The 21,044-nt window shown below is 46.3% G+C and overlaps 4 protein-coding genes across 6 annotated transcripts; 3 read left to right on the forward strand and 1 right to left on the reverse strand.

Annotated features, from left to right (window-relative positions):
• Positions 1-205: 205 nt before the first annotated feature.
• On the reverse strand, positions 206-4,935 carry LOC100842319 (adenylyltransferase and sulfurtransferase MOCS3-1). The gene is made up of 11 exons (XM_003564200.4): positions 4,611-4,935; positions 4,433-4,525; positions 4,216-4,271; positions 3,708-3,772; positions 3,505-3,579; positions 3,330-3,408; positions 3,082-3,120; positions 2,888-2,996; positions 2,252-2,370; positions 1,698-1,817; positions 206-857 (listed from the first exon to the last, which is right to left on the reverse strand). The coding sequence occupies exons 1-11, from the start codon at positions 4,912-4,914 to the stop codon at positions 468-470; spliced, it is 1,449 nt and encodes a 482-aa protein (XP_003564248.1). The 5' UTR covers positions 4,915-4,935; the 3' UTR covers positions 206-467.
• A 148-nt stretch (positions 4,936-5,083) lies between these two features.
• On the forward strand, positions 5,084-8,741 carry LOC100843243 (zinc finger CCCH domain-containing protein 40). The gene is made up of 4 exons (XM_003564204.4): positions 5,084-5,321; positions 5,943-6,212; positions 6,667-6,890; positions 7,595-8,741. Exons 1-4 carry the CDS (start codon positions 5,217-5,219, stop codon positions 8,460-8,462), a joined length of 1,467 nt encoding a protein of 488 aa, XP_003564252.1. The 5' UTR covers positions 5,084-5,216; the 3' UTR covers positions 8,463-8,741.
• Positions 8,742-9,561: 820 nt separating this feature from the next.
• Positions 9,562-13,802, forward strand: LOC100843544 (receptor-like serine/threonine-protein kinase At3g01300). 3 transcript variants are annotated; one of them, XM_010229681.3, is made up of 7 exons: positions 9,562-10,132; positions 11,349-11,665; positions 11,739-11,874; positions 12,347-12,480; positions 12,561-12,684; positions 12,934-13,333; positions 13,502-13,802. In XM_010229681.3, exons 1-6 carry the CDS (start codon positions 9,973-9,975, stop codon positions 13,290-13,292), a joined length of 1,230 nt encoding a protein of 409 aa, XP_010227983.2. In that variant the 5' UTR covers positions 9,562-9,972; the 3' UTR covers positions 13,293-13,333; positions 13,502-13,802. The 3 variants fall into 3 exon arrangements, with proteins under 3 accessions (XP_010227983.2, XP_003564253.3, XP_014752381.1); XM_003564205.4 differs by having other exon boundaries at positions 9,574-10,132; positions 12,934-13,284; XM_014896895.2 differs by having other exon boundaries at positions 9,574-10,132; positions 11,352-11,665; positions 12,934-13,284.
• Positions 13,803-14,555: 753 nt separating this feature from the next.
• Positions 14,556-15,644, forward strand: LOC100843854 (36.4 kDa proline-rich protein). Its single transcript, XM_003564206.4, has one exon. The coding sequence runs from the start codon at positions 14,658-14,660 to the stop codon at positions 15,375-15,377; it is 720 nt and encodes a 239-aa protein (XP_003564254.1). The 5' UTR covers positions 14,556-14,657; the 3' UTR covers positions 15,378-15,644.
• Positions 15,645-21,044: the final 5,400 nt, after the last annotated feature.

Consider the following 21,044-nt stretch of genomic DNA (forward strand, 5'->3'; position numbering starts at 1 on the left):
TTTCACAAGAAAAACTTAAATATGATGTATTCAAACTTCAGGTTAGCCTGAGCCTTTCATGGTTGCAGTTTGCATCAGCATTATTTTGTTCGGTTTGGAACTAGTGTTCCTGTTTCTGTCTGGGCGCAACGTCAGGTTAGCCTGAGCCGTTATTGTTCAGTGCCTTGTGGGCTGTGTAACTTAATTCTATGTATGAGACATATGGTTTCCTTTAATGAAATCGGAGAGGCCACTCTCTTTTATAGTAATAAAAGAAGTATTCAAATTTCTACTAGATAGCTCAAATGAGCCTCCAGTTGAGTACAACCAATGATGTCTGAAACAATCATCTCAAGCTCAACCCTGTTGTTTGTCAAAGATGGGAACTTCAGTATGAACCAACCATGAAGCCTCAAATGTATGGCAGCTTCAGCACGAACCAACCATGAAGCCTCAAATGTATGGCAACGATCTCTGCATCTGTGTCCCTAATAGGCTGGGAAGTCCGGGTCAACATCTTGTGCCCAGGATTGCAGGCCACCAACTATATCCTTCGCGGAAGGAAACCCCTTCTCACGGAGAAGCTGGACAGCGCTCTGAGAGTCGTTGCCTCTTCTGCAGACAACGTACAAGGACGGCTGTTCATCTGAGGCGGCGGAAGTGTCCATTGTTTCCTTGAGTGAAATCTCGAGCAGTGGCAGCTTCTCCTCCAGAACGGAGAGCGGTATGTTCAGAGATTGAGGAAGTGAAGTTATTTGGAAGTGATGAGCAGGCCGCACGTCCAACAGTAGATGAGGTTCGCCCTTGTCGATCATCCTTTTGTACTCTGTACAAGTGACGCGAGCACTGTCTGGTAGCAGGCTCAAGCTTGGTGTGGACTGCATTAATCATAAAATAGGTGAAATAACACAACTTTCCAACCAGAAACAACTAGTAGGTGATACAGTATTGTAGAAACTAGGTTAGTATGATTTTATTCATATCTTAATTTTTTTAATCACTTTCTGAACTCCACGGCAATCAGCTTGCTTACTGTGTACTTTGTACCATTTGTTCCTTGTTAAGCTGGTTATTGATGGTGTCCATTCCATGTGACAACACAGAAACCCTGCACCTGGACTGCATTATTTCATGTCACATACCTACTTCCTAGGTTCGTAAATATAAGTTCTATGTTTGTCCTAAGTCAAACTTATTCAAGTTTGACCAAGTTTATAGAAACTTCTACTAAGATCTACAATACAATGAGTATACTATGAAAAAATATAGTATAAATAATAGATTTAATAAAACTAATTTGGAGTTCTAGAAGTTGGTAGGTTTTTCTATAAACTTGGTCAAAATTGAAGAAGTTTGACTTAGGACAAAGCTAGGACTTCTTATATTTAGGAACGGAGGTAGTATATTCCAACTTAGGTTGTAGTGGCACTAGACGATGCCCATTAAATACTTTCACACTATATGGATTAGAACAAAAAAAATCCCATTAGCACAACCCATCTGGTTTATATTGCCAGTAACATTTTCTATAACACTTGCTAAACACAAAGTGCTATGCTAGCATTAGAGTTCAGTTGTTGAACCAATTGGCAAAATCTGCAATTCACAGCTCCTTTTTTGTACACAAAATATTAATCACATTAATGTGAAGTCAATGTTCTGAAGCCCTCTGAAGTATTAAAAGCAAATCAGAATCTACACACACAAGGAAAATATACCTTGTCAGACATTGGGGACTCTGTGAACTTCTCATAATCAAACTTCTGAAATTCCTCTTGCGTGAAAACTGATTTTTCTCCACAAATGGTGCAAACAGGCGAGCTTCCTCGTATCTTAACCTGTAGAAATATGTAGACTTGATAAGGTATTATGTAGTATGAAACAAGCAGAACATACTAGAAATAGAAAATTACAAACGAGCTTCAACTTGTTGACTAAAGTTCACCCTCAAGCAATGGATACTAACGAGAACATGTAAGTTGGAGGCAGACAGTATGTGGCGCTTGTGTCATTGTCTAAATATAAGACCTTTTGTTTTCGATTTCGCAAGCACTCTTGAGGAACGGACTGTAAAGTCAGAATTTCCCTTGTGCAATGTACATGAAGTACAATGTGCATGCTCACTGATGACCCTCAGATGGAAATATGAAATTGTTAACTATATATTTCACCATATAATTTATGAAATAGGTAGTACAGGCAGGAAATAAATACCCTGTTGTATACAGTACAGTTGTATGACCAGTAAATGTGCAAAAGTAGAGTTACGTACAATTCTAATACGAGCAGATAGTGCATCAAAGAGGAGCATTCTTCCACATAGAGGTTCACCAACATCAGTTGCAACCTTTATAGCCTCTAGAGCTTGGAGGCAGCCAATCACTCCAGGAACTAGTCAACAAAAAGTAGTGAGCCTACAGTGTGAAACGAGTTGCCAAAAAAGTATACTCCCTCCGTCCGGAAATAAGCGACGTGGATTTGTATCATTCTTATACAAAAAATACAAATCCACGTCACTTATTTCCGGACGGAGGGAGTATATGAAGTTATTGTATATGATAAGCAATTATGCATACCATCCTATTTATGGCTAATTGGTTTTTACAACCACAGAAGTACATGCTTGCTCTATGCAGAAAAAGAATCATTGTTTAATCAAACAACCTACAAGTGTAGTAACCCAACAGCTAAGGTGGGCATAACTAAAATTCCAAATTCCATAGTGTTTGGCGAGTAACTTAATTATTCATGTTTTCAATTGTATGGGTAAAATCAAGGGCATGAAAACAGCAAGTTGAGTATGCACACACATCCGGACAATGTTTACTGTGAATACTATAGTTCATACATCAACTGCTGGGACGTGTGGTTGTTATGGACATGAAGCATCGTTTACTAGACTACTTACCAACCCCAAGAACACCGCTGTCTGAGCATCTCTGGCAAGCAGCCACAGGTGGTGGATTTGGGAAAAGACATCGATAGCATGGACTTCCGTTATGATGATAAACAGTCAGCTATTACAAACATCAGCAGATGAATAAGAAAAAAAAAACTAACAAACTAAAAGAATACATGAGATTTTGCAAGAAAGGACTTTACCTGCCCTTCCAAACCTAATGCTGCACCAGATATAAGAGGCTGCACAGATTAAATAGCATTCCGCATGTGATCAGCCAAAACCAGTGCAAATGAAATAAACAGAAATATATCGTGGTTCTAGCTAATGCATTAAAAGAAACTCCTGACAAAAGGCTTTCTAACCAATAACATAATGCAGACAACTGGATTCCATTGTGAAGTATTAGAGCAGCATTGATAACAGAGGGTCAAAACCAAAAGTCTGTTACCTTGTTCAGCAATACACAACAATCACTGATCATGTAACGAGTAGGAAGGTTGTCGGTTGCATCAACAACTATGTCATATCTGTGATAATTTAGTGCTGAAAACAGGGGTGTTGGTTTTGTTCTTTAAAAATATGTAGTGTTGCTTTGCTAATCACATCAGATTCCTGAAGGATACTTTCTCACAATCTCCAACGCGTTGCTTGGCTTCAAAGTATGATGATGTTCTACCAACTTAATAGACGAATTAATCCTGATTTCAAAATAACACAACTGAAATTGGTTAAACATTAGCCTCAAATGTGACAAGAGTTCTTCTTTGCCAAATACTATTTAGAAAGGGAGAAATATATAAAATATATCGGAAGGACAGTATCTTACGCACGGCAAGCATCAGCTGCTGACTTCACTTTCGATCGTCCAACATATGCTTCTTTGTGGATTATCTAAGAGAACATTAAAGATATTTCAATAAAAAGAGAACAATCAAGAGAAAACATTTAACTTAAGATACATCATACATGACCTCCTATTAAATAATGACAGTATTGTCATGCCATATTTTATGACTAATAATAATAAATACTCCCTCTTTGAACGAAAACAACGACAAGAAATTAGGATCGGAGGGAGTAGTATTGAAATGAAAACTAACTTCTGATTTACAGTTATGTTTGAATGGTTCACTTTTAGCAAGGCAAGTTTCTAAGTAACTGTGAATTTGATAACTAACATCCCGACAAGTGAATGAGAATACTTTACCTATTCTCACAACCAGAAATGAACGGCGTCAAGATATTTTTTAGATAACATAATCACCCACGTAATTCAGAAGGTAAATATTATAAAGAGTAGAACAGGATCAAAACAAATTCCAACTTATTTATACCTGTCGATGAAGGTTGTTAAGTTCAACATCATCACCATCAACAATGCCCAAGACCCCTAGGAAGATACCAGGTTACAGGAAATAAATATGTCAGTACTGCAAGGAGAAGTGTCCTGCCTAAAGAGAAAAATTCAACTTCATAACGGCCTAGATGCTTCCCCCAATGGAACAACAAAAGCAAACACGCCTCGAGGAGCAACAGGCAGGAGGGGATTACCAACACCACAAGCTGCTAGATACAATGCCACGGGCGAGCCCAATCCTCCGGCGCCGACCACCAAAACCGAAGACCGGGAGAGCTTCCTCTGGCCTACCACATCGTTAGCAAAGCATCAGAGGCACCATCAAGCAGCGTTGAGCAGGTGGGCAGTGTGCACCCGTTTGAACTGACTAACCTTCGACTCCGAAGTCGGGGAGCAGGAGGTGGCGGCTGTACCGGTAGATCATATCGGCTGGGAGTGCACCGGACTCCACAAATTCACGGCGGGTCTGGCACGCACCGCCGCTGCCGCCGCCGCACAGACCGTCTTCTACCCCTGCCGCCGCGTCCTCTCCCGCGGGAGAAGCAGGAGCCGCGGAGCCGGCCTCGAGCTCCGACTCCAGCAGCCGTATGCGGATGTCTAGCTCCTGCCTCTCCGCCCGCAGCCTCTCCAGCTCCCCCGCTACCACCTCCCTCCTCCCGCCGCCGCCGCCGTCCATCGCAGCTCGATACTCTTCTCTTCCCGGTCGCGAAAGCCGCCGAAATTAATTAACTAACTAACTGGGCCCCTGGGCTATCGTACATTCGTACGTCGGTTAGGCCCATATATATGCGAACCCTGGCCCGGCACAAAGAAGCCCGTTTAAACAGAGGCAGACAGGTAGACAACCCAAACCGGGGGGAGAGAGAGAGAGCCCGATATCGCGGTTCGCCTCGTCTAGCCGAGGTCTCGTCCCGTGCGGTATCTTTCCCCTCTCTCTTCTCTCTCTGCCTCTAGGCGGCGCCGGCGGCAGAGGCGGAGATGGCGCACCGGCTGCTGCGGGACGCGCAGGCGGACGGGTGGGAGCGGTCGGACTTCCCCATCATCTGCGAGTCCTGCCTCGGCGACAACCCCTACGTCCGCATGGTACGCATCGTGCATCCCCCCAAACCCTAACCCTATCTTGCTGACTCGTGTGCTTGGTTGTTGGTCTGTTGGCGTTGGCGCGATTTTGTGTGCGCCGTGGTGATCCGCTTGGTGCCACTGCTGTTTTATACCTTGGGGGAGTAGATCGGAGGCAAAGCTAGGTTTCTGTTTTGATGGCGTGCTCTGCAATATGTGTCCCGTTTTATACTCCCTCCGTCCCATATTAAGTGTCGAAATATTACATGTATCTAGACGCTTTTTAGGTGTAGATACATCCATATTTGAACAAATTTGAGACACTTAAAATGGGACGGAGGGAGTAAATTTTAACCAGAAGCTTGTAGAGATCGATAGCTCTGTGCTGTATTGAACTACTCTGTTCCATGTGTGTCTTGGTAATTTGTCGCCACAGTTATCAGTAATTTTTCCAAAAAGAATATTTAAGTAATTCAGTATGATAAGTGAATTTGATGTAAGCAAGCTCTAGCTTGCATAACAGGAAGAAATTATCAATCAGATAACGCATGGTGTAGGGGTACCTCTATTGTTCCCTGTTTTGCGGTGTGCTTCAGTTCTTCATGGAGACACTAGATTTACTAGCTTTATTATTTTTCTTGGCAGTTAAGAGCAGAATATGACAAAGAATGCAAAATATGTGCACGTCCTTTTACTGTCTTCCGTTGGCGACCTGGTCGGGATGCAAGGTACAAGAAGACGGAGATCTGTCAGACATGCTGCAAGTTGAAAAATGTCTGCCAGGTCTGCCTGCTAGACCTTGAATATGGTCTACCAGTTCAGGTTCGGGATACAGCACTTGCGATCAATTCAAATGATGCAATCCCAAGGAGTGATGTCAACCGAGAGTACTTCGCCGAAGAGCATGATCGTAAGGTATGTTCTATTTTTCATCACTTAATCTTGTTTCCATCATCAACTGTGTCTATATATCCATCACTGGTTTTATGACAGAGTGATACAATAACAAAAAAAAAACATTGACGGTATAACGGTATGACCTACCATAATTTACTAAAACATACGATGGATGCATTTAAAGTATATTTGATAAATAATAACAAACATACTTTAAAGTTGTATTTTATCTCCCCTGGTGGCTTGCACTGATTCTCTGCTTATGCATCCATAACCAACTTCTTGTGCATGCATCTTAAATCTGTTACTCCCTCCGACCCATATTACTTGTCGAAATATTACATGTATCTAGACGCTTTTTAAACATGGATCATTGGATACATCCATATTTGGGCAAATTTGAGACAAATAATATGGGTCTGAGGGAGTACTAATTGTTCCTAATGGAAGTTTATACTTTATATGGATGTAGGCCGCTGCTGGCATAGACTATGACTCTTCCTATGGAAAGTCCCGTCCAAATGATACAATTCTGAAGCTTCAGAGGACATCACCATATTACAAGAGGAACCGAGCTCATGTTTGCAGTTTCTATGTGCGTGGTGAATGTACAAGAGGCGCTGAATGCCCGTATCGCCATGAGATGCCTGAGACTGGGGAGTTATCCCAGCAGAACATCAAAGATCGTTACTATGGGTATGTGATTTGATTGTGCACACAAGATCTTTTATTTATTTTTTAGAAAAATGCACACAAGATTGTTACATGCTTTTATTCCATTAGAGGTATTAGTTATCACTTTTATTGGCACTCCTAGTTAACATATTCCTCCGTCCAACAAAGGATGTCTCAACTTCGACTAAATTTGAATGCATCTATACACTAAGTCATGTCTAGATACATCCAAATTTTGGCAAACTTGAGACATCTTTTGTTGGACGGAGGGAGTATGTGATTTAAGACTTCTGCATACAGTTGAACCTAGACTGACACCCATGTTAGTTTCGTTGTTTTCCTGATATTGTCCTGGAATATACGCCATTTCATTTAACCTGAAATATGTCATATCAGTATATACCAATTCATGTCTTCACAAAGTCGAACATAGTTTTTCTGAGTGTCTGGCAAGAACCATTGGTATTATGCAATAATTTGGCCCAAGTTGACAAATCCAAATAAGCAGATTGACCTCTATTTTTTTCTTATGTCCTGTAGTATATCAGAAACCAATTCTGGGAACATTAGTTGTATCAAGCAGTGATATATATCTCAAAACAAGCTCAGTCTCTTTAGTTCGACGTAATTAGTGGATTATTCGTTGCTGTAGTTGGGTTGATATCCTGATGTGCCAATTTCACTTATTATTTGATTTGGTTTCTGATGTCTCTTGCTGTTTGCAGAGTTAATGACCCAGTTGCTCTGAAACTTTTGGGTAAGGCAGGTGAAATGCCATCCCTGACACCACCAGATGATGAGAGTATAAGGACCCTCTACATTGGTGGACTTGATAACCGAGTCACGGAGCAGGATTTGAGGGATCAGTTCTATGCACATGGTGAGATTGAATCCATCAGGATGGTACTCCAACGTGCATGTGCATTTGTAACATACACAACGAGAGAAGGTGCTGAGAAAGCTGCAGAGGAGCTTGCCAACAAGCTAGTCATCAAGGGTGTGCGCCTGAAGCTCATGTGGGGCAAGCCGCAAGCACCAAGGGCAGATGATGATGAGGCTGGGAGGCAAGGTCATGTTTCCCACGGAGGACTGCTCCCGAGGGCTGTTATATCTCAGCAGCATAGCAGCGACCAGCCTCAGCCTCCTGGGATGGAGGGCCAACAGCAAGCGGCACCTGCATCATACTACTTCAACATCCCAGCACCGCCAGCGACGGAGCGGACAATGTACCCTTCGATGGACCCCCAGAGGATGGGTGCTGTAGTCAGGTCACAAGAGGGCGACAGCGGGCCACAGCATGCTGGGCAAGCTCAGCCGTCAAGCAGCTCAGGACAGGGCTACCCTATGCGGCCACCGGTGGCCTACTACCACGGTCAGTATCCTCCATACTACCCACCACCACCACCATATGGCGGCTACACGCAGCCACCTCGCATGCCATACCCACCGCAGTATCCGCCATATCAGCCGATGTTGGCGCCACCAGCACAACCACAACAAGCAAGTTCGTCCCAGCAACCAGCGCCAGGACCAGCAGGGCAGCAGCAGGCAGCTCAAGCCCCTCCTACTCAGCAGCCAGCAGCCCAGAACTGAAGGGTCCTCCATTAAGAAGCGAACTGCAGGAGGTTGTAATTTCCTCTTTGGTTACCAGCTTTTGTATTCCTAATTTGTGATTAGCAGCGAACCATTTTAGTATCGCTTATGGGATCTAAAACAGGCAGCTATACTGGATTATTCTGCTCCCAAGATTTTGTTTTGTCACTGGGAATTGCTCTTTTCTACCAGTTCTTGGTATGCACATTAGAGCTTTTCAGTATTAAGAATTCAGAACGAGTCCCTAACTCGGATATGCAATTTCATTGTTATTTGTTTGGTTTGTAGCACATCACTAGTTCACTAAACATGTCGCCAACATGCTGTCATGTAATACGTGGTACGCCGGCACGGGGGACAAACTTCTTTCCCCCATTTTCTAAACCAGATAAATCAAACCATTAATTTTTGTTTAGTGAAGGTCAGTTGCCCAGTTGGTTTCTCCTAAGACCGCAAAGTTGGTTTCCTCCGCACTCTACCATACTTTTATCCCACAAGTGTGGCTTGACACTCGTGCTAACAGCTGTGACAAGCCTGGTTTTCGGCGCCCAAATTCACCAGTCACACTTGTCACAAAAGTTGACTAAAATGCAATATAAGTGTGACACGCTACTACAGCTGCAGCAACTAAACATTTGATATCTGCCCAGAGATCTTGAACTTTGAGACTAGCTTAGCATCGCTTGGAGTGCTTGAGTTCCGTTCCAGACTAGTTTAAAGGTTATTTGGCTCAAGATGAAATTTCTGCATATAGAATCCAGGAAGACCTGATATCGCAATCCTCAATGCAGAAAGCCCTCTCATCTCATGAAACCGGAGGGAAAAGAACCGCATTCCATACGGCGCCCAAGTTAAGCAAAGGCAACCAAATCGTCTTCCTGCCTACACTAATCTTTGCTCCAGTCTTTCTCGCTCGTGGGGAGGAATCGAATAAAACCCACCCGAAAAATGCGTAAAATACGGCCGCCATCCATCGCTGTTCTGGTCTGGCCACCCTCCACTCCCACTCCCGTCCGTCCCGAAGCTCCCGTCGTCGTCACCATGACGGCGGCGGCGACGACGATGGCGACACCTCGCGGGTGCCAGCGCCAGTGGTGCGCGAGTGAGTGCGACCCACTGCGCCCGCACTCCTCCTCGCGGCCCTTCCCACTCGCGCCCGCACTTTCCCCGCCCGCGCGCGCCATCGCTTGCTTCCCCGACTTGTCTACTCCCACCACGCACCGCCAGCCGCCACCTTTTCCCCCCTCTCCCTCTCTTCCTCTGACCCTTCTCCTTCGCCCCCACCTCTCGCTTTTGCGCCCGCGCGCACTTATCTATTGTCGGGGGGTTCGGACGGCGACGGAGCAAGCAAAGCAACTAGGCAACTCAGCAGCAGCAGCAGCAGCGCCCAAGAACCGGTCGTGCCGCGTGGGCGCTCGTAGCCTCGGCGCGGTGTGGTAGGTGGCGGGCGCGGCAAGCCTGTGCTTGACCTCGACCTCGCCGCCTGGACGGTAGATCGAACTACCGATCGATGCCTCCTCCCAAGCACCGGGCGGAGCGCGGCGAGTGCGGGTGCTGGGCCGCCGTCGCGCGGGGCCTGCGGGGCGCCTGCTTCCGCCCGGCGGCGGCGTCGGCCGCCGAGCGGAGCCCCGCCGGAGCCGCGGTCAAGGGCAGCCTCGTCTATGATGCAGGTAGTTTGATCACAATTTTGTTTTTGAGCTGGTTGGTGGTGGTGGTGGTGGCGGGGGGGGGGGGGGGGGGGGGGGATACATATTTGTTGTTCGGTTATGGGGAAAGAGTTGCTTCTTTGTTCTTTAGCGAGCACACAGTTGTTTGTCTTTAATTAATTAACTTCCATGATCGTGATATGGAATTGGTGTGCTGTGAATTTTGCTTCGTGCTAATGAGAAATTGGGGATAACGTTCCGTGCTTGCTGTAGAAATTCAGACGAAATAGTCATAGGATTCTCTCGTGTTGCTTATTAACAGAAGGATCATGCCCTTTCTAGTTGTGTAAATGCTTGCCGATGTAATGGTCAGCTTCTCACAAGCAACTCATGCTGATGATAATTGATAAGGCACTGATTTCTAACACATCATTGGGGCAGCATGGAACTTGTACATTGAGCTGGGATTTCTTGCTTGGGTACCGGATTGACAAGGGGCGCTGGGGGAAACCTCATGAGTTTAGCCTTGCTTACTGTAGGCGTCAATGTCCTAAACTTAAACAACTCGTGCCATGGCCATTTATATGAGCTCGAGCTTGTATCTTGTGTTGGTAAGAAAAAATGTGTTTTGTTTTACTGTGAGATCAAAATCCCCTTCAGGCCAATGGTTTTTTGCTCTTTATTTTCAATGAAATTGTATTATGCCATAACATTCCACTAGCAGGTGAGATTTTCTGATCCCCATGAAATAACTGAAGGTGCACATGTCATAAATAATACAGAAGCATGAAGCAAGTCTTTGTTCCTTTTGTTCAAGGAGCAAAATACATATACTTGTCAACTTGCGTTGCTTTCTGCTGTGACGCTGATCATTGACATTCTGTGTATGATTAGCCTGGATAGTATAAGAAACATATTCATGGTACATCAATTCAACTTGATGGGGTTTTGTCCTTATTAAAATCTGAAGATGAGTATATGCCTAGTATATAATTGTCTTGCTCTTGGGTCAATGCCTATCTACTTGGTTAACCATTTTCGATATTTGGGGAAGTCCAAGAGCTAATAAATATTAGCCTGGGCAGAATTCTATATTACTTTATACATTCAAGCTTAATTTGAGCATGGTGCTTTCATATTGCATTCCAGTGAATAGCCATGCTTTCTAGCTGGTGTTTTCTACCAGTAAATTTCCATTATGGAGTGAAATGCTCAATCAATTATTTTTCCTCCATGACAGCAGAGATGAGATACCTAAATGCTAGCAATCGAGATCTTGCTGACCATTTTGAGAAGAAACTTAGTGATGAAAATGGTGTTGACGCATCAATTGAAAAGAAAACACCACCCAAGCTACTTGAGTTTACTTTCCAAGAGTTGAAATCTGCCACTGTTAACTTTAGGCCAGACAGTATTCTTGGAGAAGGTGGGTTTGGGTATGTCTTCAAGGGGTGGATTGAGCCGAACGGCACAGCTCCTGCAAAACCGGGCACTGGTCTGACTGTAGCTGTCAAAAGTTTGAAGCAAGATGCCCTTCAAGGTCATAGAGAATGGGTGGTAAGTATTGTGGATGCCTCATACATATATTTCTTTAGGTGGGGCAATAATATCCAGAGATATTGATTTGCAGGCGGAAATTGATTTTCTGGGACAATTGCATCACAAGCACCTAGTTAAGCTGATCGGTTATTGCATCGAGGATGACCAAAGGCTGCTGGTATATGAATTCATGGCACGAGGAAGTCTAGAAAATCATCTATTCAGAAGTGAGCAATCAACTTCAAGTGTTAGTGTTTTAGATTTATGTTCCTACATTTAGTCCTGAAACTTGGAAGGCCTTGTTTGAAATAGTACTTGACATTATACTTTTAATTCATGCAAGCTCTATATGTGTACTTTCATGTGCCCATGCACTCACATAATTTTTCATTTCAAAAGAAAGTAAATAATGCATCTGAACATTTAGATATTCTTGTATCTTGAGGGGCCTTTTTAGCATGCTTGTCTTTTGCAGTTAAATCTTCAGACTGATAAAACAATACAATCTAGAAACCCTATCGTTGAACCCTAAGTCTTAACCTATACTTATTTTAGGTGGTGTGCACTAATTGCTAACTGTTATTGAAAACTACTCCCTCTGTCCTGTAATGTTTACTTGTGAATTTTCTTGATTGGTACTATCTTATATTATTTTCTCCCTTTTATAATCCTGTCATCTTACTTTGTTTAATCTTGAAGGGACTCTTCCCCTACCTTGGCCCTGCAGGATGAAGATTGTTCTTGGTGCTGCTAAAGGTCTGGCATTTCTACATGTTGGTCCAAAACCAGTTATTTACAGGGATTTTAAGACATCAAATATTCTTATTGATTCGGTAATATCTCTTGTCAATTTGTTTGCTTTCATCCTTTCCTGTGGCATGCTGCTTTAACAGTGAGAGCTCTGCTTCTACAGGAATACAATTCAAAACTTTCAGATTTTGGATTAGCAAAAGCAGGTCCTCAAGGAGATAAAACCCATGTCTCTACTCGGGTTCTTGGCACCTATGGCTATGCTGCCCCTGAGTACGTAATGACAGGTATTGATAAAAAGATGGGGGGGGGGGGGGGGGGGGGGGGTGGTTGCGGGCAAAAAAAGCTGTTTGTTTCAGTAGCTGACTCGGTATCATGGTTGAACTGTCCTGAGTTTGTGTAACTAACCATAAAATCAGGCATATCACGTGTTTATTTTTTTGCCTTTCAAAGCTACACGACCTTAAATTTATTATTACTTGTTTCGGCAGTAGACATGCCAAGTTCTGTATCTCATGTCCAAGTCCACTGTTCAGGTCACTTGACTACTAAGAGCGACGTCTATAGCTTCGGGGTCGTGTTACTCGAGGTACTGACTGGCAGAAGATCGGTGGACAAGAAGCGCCCGCCGGGGGAGCAGAACCTGGTAGCGTGGGCGAGGCCGTACCTAAGCGACCGGCGGAGGCTCTACCAGCTCGTAGATCCTCGCCTCGGGTTGAACTATTCCGTTAGAGGAGTGCAGAAGGTTGCCCAGATCTGCCACCACTGCCTCAGCCGCGACAGTAAGTCGCGCCCAATGATGGATGAGGTCATCAAACACCTGACGCCGCTGCAGGACCTGAACGACATGGCCTCCGCGTCTTACAGGCCTCGGCCATCTCCGCGCGGTGAGTAGCATGATAGAAACATAGAACAGGCCTCGGCCATCTCCGCGCGGTGAGTAGCATGATAGAAACATAGAACGCATTGTCAACCCAAGATTAAACACAACTCCCATCTCTTCCACCCAGGAGAATGTCCTCCAAGGTGTTTTTAGCTACTAAAAAAGGGAAAATTCGAGCAAAAAGTCATGAAGCTAACTGCAAGTGTTTTTTTTTATGACAGGAAAGGCGCGTCGGTGATAGCTGGTTTTCCGACGCAACAGAAACAGCGGGCCCTGTAATTCTTTGCCTTGCTGGATGCATATGCTGGTTTTTGTTTTGAATTGTACAGGAAAAACTGGGCTCTATGCTATTGTTGACCACCAACAACTGGAGTTACCACACACCCATCGGAGATCTCGCTTCATTAGATCAATCACCACTATCTGGCTGACTGAGGATGCGAAAACAAGGAAACAGATCCGATGGATGTTGTTGTAATAATAAGTTATTAAGCTAATTTCTGATTGGGTTAGATGGGATCATCCTTCCTTTGGTGGTGGTGCATACAATATTACCGTGCCAGTGTTCTGTCTTGACGAGGTTCACGGGGAACATATTGCTGCTGCTTCGGTTTGGTGCCTTGGTTAGGGCCAAGGCACACGCCATCATCCAGCCCCAGTTTTCTTAGAACACCATGCCCCATGTTGCTTCCACCATCATGATGTACAGCACAGAAGAAATGATGCGTTCCAATCCAGGGATCAAAACAAGGGGCGCCTCTGGCTCTTCCCCTGGTATGATCACACACATACATAATAATTGAGGGAGGAGAGGACACCATTGCCTTGCCTATCTCTGAAAACAAGCATTTCGCTGAGAGCTGGGGGGCGCGTTGGCTTGCCTGCCCTCGTTGGTGTTTATACTACGGCTACGAAGAAAATCAAATGCTGAATCCGGCTAAACAGGGAAACTCCGGGGCTGGACGTGTTTGTGCCGTCACTGACAAAGTGCCAAGCTGCCTGCCTGGGGAGGAGACACAGGGGTGCGGCCGCGCCGGCCGTCCAAGTGCCCAAAGGCGCCAAAAACCCTGTCAGGTCACGGGCGCGCCGGACGTTTCCTCCCAGGACAACATCCTCCGTCTCTCTCAGTCTCAGGCACCGCAAGTCATATTGCCCCCGTGACCCGGCCTGCGCCGTAGTACGTGGCCTCGTGTGCCGGGCGCGCCCTCGCCAGGTGTACCCCGCTTCTTCGCCCAACACATGGCCGCGCGCCTCCGCTGTAGTAGTATATAAAACGGGACTGTGATCGGCTCTTCTGGCTGCATATCGCAGAGCACGTCCGTGACTGAAGCCGCTAGGCGCACGGACACACTCACCCGCCGCGTGCCGGCGCCAGCCATGGCCACCGGCCACATCCTGCTCGTGTTCACCGCCATTGTCGCCTTCTTCCTCCTCCCTTCTTCTTCCCACGGCTGGCGCGACACCAACTGCCCGCTGCCATCCCCCGGCCACGGCAGCGGCAGCGGCGGTGATGCCGGGCATCATCACCACCCGCCCCACCACGGCAAGCCGCCCAAGCACCACCATCCGGGGAGCCCCGACTGCCCGCCCTGCCACACGCCGCCACCAACTCCTCCCTACTTCCCGCCAACTCCTCCATCCTTCCCGCCAACTCCTCCCTACATTCCGCCGCCATCTCCCCTTCCGCCGCCATACTCGCCGCCCTACGTCCCCCCAACCCCGCTGCCACCGCCAACACCGCCATACTCTCCGCCCTACACGCCGCCATACGTGCCGCCGACTCCGCCCTACACGCCGCCATACGTGCCGCCGCCGTCGGGGGGGAAGACGTGCCCGATAGACGCGCTGAAGCTGAACGCGTGCGTGGACCTTCTAGGGGGCCTGGTGCACGCGGTGATCGGGAAGGAGGCGAGGAGCAAGTGCTGCCCGCTGGTGCAGGGGGTGGCGGACCTGGACGCGGCGCTCTGCCTCTGCACAACCATCCGTGCGCGGCTGCTGGGGATCAACATCTACCTCCCCGTCGCGCTCCGCCTGCTCATCACCTGCGGGAAGCACCCGCCCAACGGGTTCACGTGCCCGCAGCCACTCCTCGATTGATTCATTCCGTAGCTGCGTACCTTCCTACGGAGTAAATTACTTATAGTTGGTGCCTGCATGTATGCTTGTCTGCTTGCTATCTCCTGATGGTCCTGTATGGATGCCTGCCTGCCTGCGATCTGTATCTCTCCGATTTTATTTCTTCTTTCCGTGTGGTGTAAGTGACTTGAGTGTGCGGACTGTATGAGTGTGATCCGAGTGTGTGCCCCGTTTGTCCGACCGACCAAGTGTGGTTTTATTAATTAACGCCTGATGGTTAATTACTCATATGTTGTGTTTTTTCTGTCGACGATCTTAGAGCAACTTCAACGAGCTACCCAAAACCATCACAAATGCCTGTTTTGTCCGAAACGGACATATGGTCAAAAAAAACATCTCCCAATGGGCTACCCCAAACATTTTGTGTATTTTGTCCGGGCCAATCCCCCAAACATCTCCCAAATTTGGGGCAAATTTGGGGTGTTGTTTATCCGTCCGCCTGTCTGGCCTGGCCCACGTTCTTCTTCCCACGCGACTTTCTTCCTCCCGTGACTGCTCCCCCCGTCGCCTCCCAAACTACCTGCCTCCCCACGAGCCGCCATGGACGGCAAGGGAAGGCCGATTCCTGCCTCCAGCCGACGCCTCACGTCTCCTCCTCGCGTCCTAGGCACCATAGATGGCGCGCCTCTGCAGTCCCGTCGCCTCCCTTCGCCTCCTCGTGCCCTAGCCGCCCAGGACGGCGTGCCTCTACTGCTGTCCGGGCCGGCGTCCTCTGCTGCTGTCCACGCCGGCGTCGCAAGGAGCTTGAAGAAGGACCCCAATCCCGAGAGCTTGAAGCGCAAGGAGCGGCGCCACCGGGCTGCGGAGTTGAAGAGGTCGCAAGAGGATGCCGCTGTCTGAGCCCTTGCCGCCGCCGTGGAAGAAGATGACCTTGTAGCTGAGGCGGCGCAGGCGGCACGGAACCAACAATTGGCAGCACAGCAGGCGCTCCTCCTGTACAATCAGCAAGCCGTGGCCGACGCATTTGCCCACCAAGCTGGTGGCTTGGCGAGTCAATCTTCCGGGAACCGCCTTCCTCGGAACACGTCGCCGCCCATGTCATCTCCAACGTACGGCTACCAGCCTGCAATCAGCCGCTTCTCTCTGCGCGGCCAGTCCCCAGAGGTGGGCGGCTCGGTGCTGTTTGCGGGTGCACCGTTGGCGCTCGACCTCAACACCATGTACAACCCCGGTGACTCGCCAATGCTGCAACAGATGCCTCCATGCGCCCGCGGTATCCCCGATGGTCGGAATCTGTTCGGTTCTCCCTCCCCGACGGCCGTGGTACCGGATGTCCGGAATGTGTTCGATGAATTGTCACCGGTGAATGAGGTACATATTTCACTAATTCAACTAGTGTCTTTTGAACTTTTTGATGTGGTTTGATCGATACGATGTTTTTGGATCACAATAGGCATACTATGATGATGATCAAATGATGCAAGAGATGATAAAGGAAGGTGGGCAGCAAGATGGTGGGCAAGACAGTGGGCAACAAGATGATGGGCAAGACGGTGTGCAGCAAGAAGAGGAAGATGGTGACCAAGAAGAAGAGTTTGATGATGTGGGAGAGGGTTTGTTCGAAGAAGAGCTATCTCATCTCAAGTGACCTCACAAACAACAAGTCGCACCAAGAGGACTGGATCATACACGGAGAATGAAGACAAGTTGTTGTGTGATGCATGGCTAACAATTGGACAAGACCCAATTGCCGGGGCCGAGCAAAAAGGGAGGTGCATATTGGAAGCGCGTACATGAGTACTTCCACAAGTACAAGAGCCACCATCCCTACTCATTTGAAAGTGATCGCAATGAAAACTCTTTGACACATCGGTGGCAACATATCCTAGCTGAATGCAACAAGTACACCGCTGCTTATGATAGTGTCAAGAACCGCCCCGTGAGTGGGGTTGGTGTGGCCTCACAAGTGATCCAAGCAATGGATGCCTTCCGGGCTATGAATAATGGCAAGAAGTTCAACTTACCCCATTGCTGGATCAAGCTTCACAAGGCTCCTAAATGGATTGATCTAGTTCTTCTCTCAAAATCCAAGCCAAGAATGCCGCTCAAGGAAAGAAAAGAAGCAATGATGGCACACCAATTGATCTTGAAGCTAATGAAATAAGTGGGGGTTTGGGGAAGCGTTCAGATCGGCCCCGGGGAAAGAAGCTTTCGAAGGATGATTTGAAGCGTGAGGCCTCCACTATTGCCTTGCAAGAATCACTGAAAGAGATGGTTTCCGTCAAAGAGACCTCAAGTGGAAAGAGAGGGGAGATGCAAGAACTCAAGAAAGATGAGCGCTTCAAGAGCTTCATAGACACGATTCAAGAGAAGTACCGTGGAGATGCAGTCACAGCCGCTGAGAAGCTCCGCATTGAAGCCGACATGGCCGCTGCCGCCAAGTTGGATGCAACTACAAGAGCCAAAGAAGTGGAGCTCAAGATGTTAGCGGAGGAGAACCGCATCATGACCACTGATTTGAGCTCCTTGGATGATGTGGCGAGAGCTTGGCTCATCAAGAAGAAGAAAGGGATCGTGGATGGACAAGCTTGAAGCTATACTATTATGTAGGACATGTTAGAATTTGAAGCTATCTCATTCATGTTGGACATGTTAAATCTGAAGCTATCCCATTATGCATTTTTTGTGTTACACATGTTGATTTTGAAACAATCTATGTGAGACATGTCAGATTCTGAAACTACATATCTTGTGATTTTTGCATGTCAGATTTTTAAGCTATATATTGCTGTGGTTTTGAGCCATGGTGGTTTCTCAATGTCAGATTCTGAAGCTATATTTTGCAGTGGCCTTGCTGTTGCTATGGTTCTGATTTGCACTACAGATTTTGATTTATCTATGGTCAGATTTTGTATGTCAGATTTTGAAGCTATATATGCTGTGTTTTTTGCATTCCAGATTTTGAATTTACCTATGTTGTGATTGTGAGCCATGGTGCTTTTTGTATGTCAGATTTTTTAATTTTGCAGTGGTCTTGTTGGTGATCAGGGAGCATTTAAAATACAGATTTTGTATTAGTTCATAGTATGGTATCACTGGTATATTTTGTATTAGTTCATATCTGAAGCTATATTTTGCAGTGGCCTTCCAGACATCAAGTGGTATTAGTTCATAGTATTGTATCACTGCACCATAGCTTCAGATTTTGTATCACTCGTGTGCCCGGAAGTGAGATCGTTTCCATATATTTTTCTGGAATCACAAGACCAACGCTTGCTTCAGCTTAGAAAATTCAGTTCAGGCACAACATCGATCTTCAATTTTGAAACTACAAGACAGTGTATTTCCTTCCGTTCAGAAACGTTCTAGTGCAGTCCGGCCGCTCGGGCGTCTCCTCCCGTCGCGTCCAATGCTTCATGCCGGCTCCCGACGGCCATGTCGACGAAGACGGCCGTTGTTGTAGGTGACGCCATGGAGCTTGGAGATGAAGCCTTTGTAGAATTGTAGGGGTAGGAAAAGATGGACTTGGTCCAGTTGCGGGGAGAGAGCGAGTGCTGGAGGCTCGACATGCACACCTCGTCGTTCGGGTCAGCGTAGGACGGCTCTGGCAGTAGGACGAGCACGGCTGCAATGGCGAAGGCGACATGTCGGAGGTGGTGTTGGCTCGGCCGCTCGTTGTGCGGGAAGAGAACTTCGGGTGTGGTAGTGCGGACGAGGAGAGCAGAAAAGAAAAAAAAAAGAAAAAGTATTTGGGGACAAGAATTTGGGGGGCGTTGTTGGGTGATTGGGCGGACATAAGACGGACACATGTCCATTTGCTCTCCCAAACAAGCAAAAAGTGGACATTTTTGAAAAAAAATTGAGATAGACCGTTGGAGATGCTCTCGCACATCGCGTCCACTGTCCGCCATGCATCTGCAGCTCCTCCAGAATTTGCTTGACGAGACTGAACACTGAAGTTTCTTTTTCTTTCAGGGCGACTGAACACTGAAGAACACACGCTGAACACTGAAGTGAACTACCTTCCGTCTCGCTGTCCAAATCGCTCGGAGTGTCACCGTCGCCATGTTTATGAAATCGTCCGAATAACAAAGCTCATGGTGATGCATGGATGGTAGGGCCCAATAGGCCGGAAAGACGATGGACATGGCTGCATTGTCAGCCCATAATGTGGATCCACCCGCACGTGTGAGTGCCCCTGGCGCCTGCGGCCGGAGCTCAAACATAGATATGTTACTCCTCTGGCCGGAACTACTCGTAGTTGATTTAGTACAACTTCGTATACTAAAATCTGAGGCAAATAATTTTGGCCGGAGGGCTATTTTTCCGTTAAAAAAAAAATTCGGCAGGAGGGAATACATTTTTTTACAAGAGATGATTTTAAGGACGGTAGCATCTAGGGCACGGAGACGGCGACATCAATCTATATGACCGTATGAGATGGTCTAGCATATAGCATAGTTAAACAAACATACGACACAAGTGTTTGCCAAAAAAATTGAGCTCAAGAGGGTCGATTTCCGTCACTCGATTAGAAGAAAGAATTGACTATGCTTATAAGAAAAACCGGGGCCAAAAACCATAAAATGCACGACTTATTTTTAAAAAATCGTGCGAAAAACCATGACTACGAGCAAACACGGGACTAAACCGAATAAAGACAGGCAAAATTTTCTTTTACCACATACTCCCTCTGATCCTAAATTCTTGACTCAAATATGAATATATCTATTCTTAAAAAGCGTCTAGATACATATAATATTTCGACAACAATTTAGGATCGGAGTGAGTACATCTTAATATGAGTATAAGGTACACATGTCGACATGACCAACTCCAAATGAAAACAAACACATGTAAAACAAACCGTCATGCATTTGGTGACCAAACAAGACTAGCTAGCTAGCTAATTAAATCAAACAATATCGATCTCGGCGACATGTAGACAAGACAAAATCTCTAGAGCAACTAATTAAACAATACGCAAACTATAAAATCACGCCTACAAATATACAAATAGTAGTGCTTTGCCAAAATACCGGATACATACCCGGGCATTAGGCTGGCTCCGCTCCTGTTGGCCCGCTAGGCTGCTAGGGCTTTTTCCACATGGGCAATGTGGGTAATGCTAGCTTCGAGAAGTCCCGTCGGTTGCCTTTGTTATTCCCCATGTGAGATAGGGGAGAACCTTGTGTACTTCTAGGAGTCTTTAGTACCCCTTCTGATCCAAAGCTGCCACAAGTAATTTGGATTGGAGGGAATAATATGAAATATGTCATTTCCTTCGGCAATGCTACAAAGGAGAGTGCAATATTGTCATTTTCTATTGATCCGATGCATTTCTACCGAAACAAAGAGTTTTTTTTAATGCATGTTTGATGTGCTCGATCTTGTGAGTTTTGGGTTTGTATCCTCGTGAAACTGTTTATTACGGATTTGATGAGTTTTTATTGCTGTATCCTGATGCCTTTTGTTTGTTTGATCTTCTATTGCATTGCAGTCCTCTAGCTAGTGTTTTGGTGATGGTCTCTCCTAGTTCAACGACATGTACCTTTGATTGATCATCCTCAATCCAAGAACGTTCAATGTTCATGACTTCCCATCTTTTTGGTTGGACGACTCGAGTGGTTTTGAACATGAAGCACTAATGCTTTTGTCTTCATGTTCAAGAGTTGTCCACCATAACAA

The sequence above is a fragment of the Brachypodium distachyon genome, chromosome 1 (assembly GCF_000005505.3).
Source record: "Brachypodium distachyon strain Bd21 chromosome 1, Brachypodium_distachyon_v3.0, whole genome shotgun sequence".
In the NCBI taxonomy this organism is placed as follows: Eukaryota; Viridiplantae; Streptophyta; class Magnoliopsida; order Poales; family Poaceae; genus Brachypodium; species Brachypodium distachyon.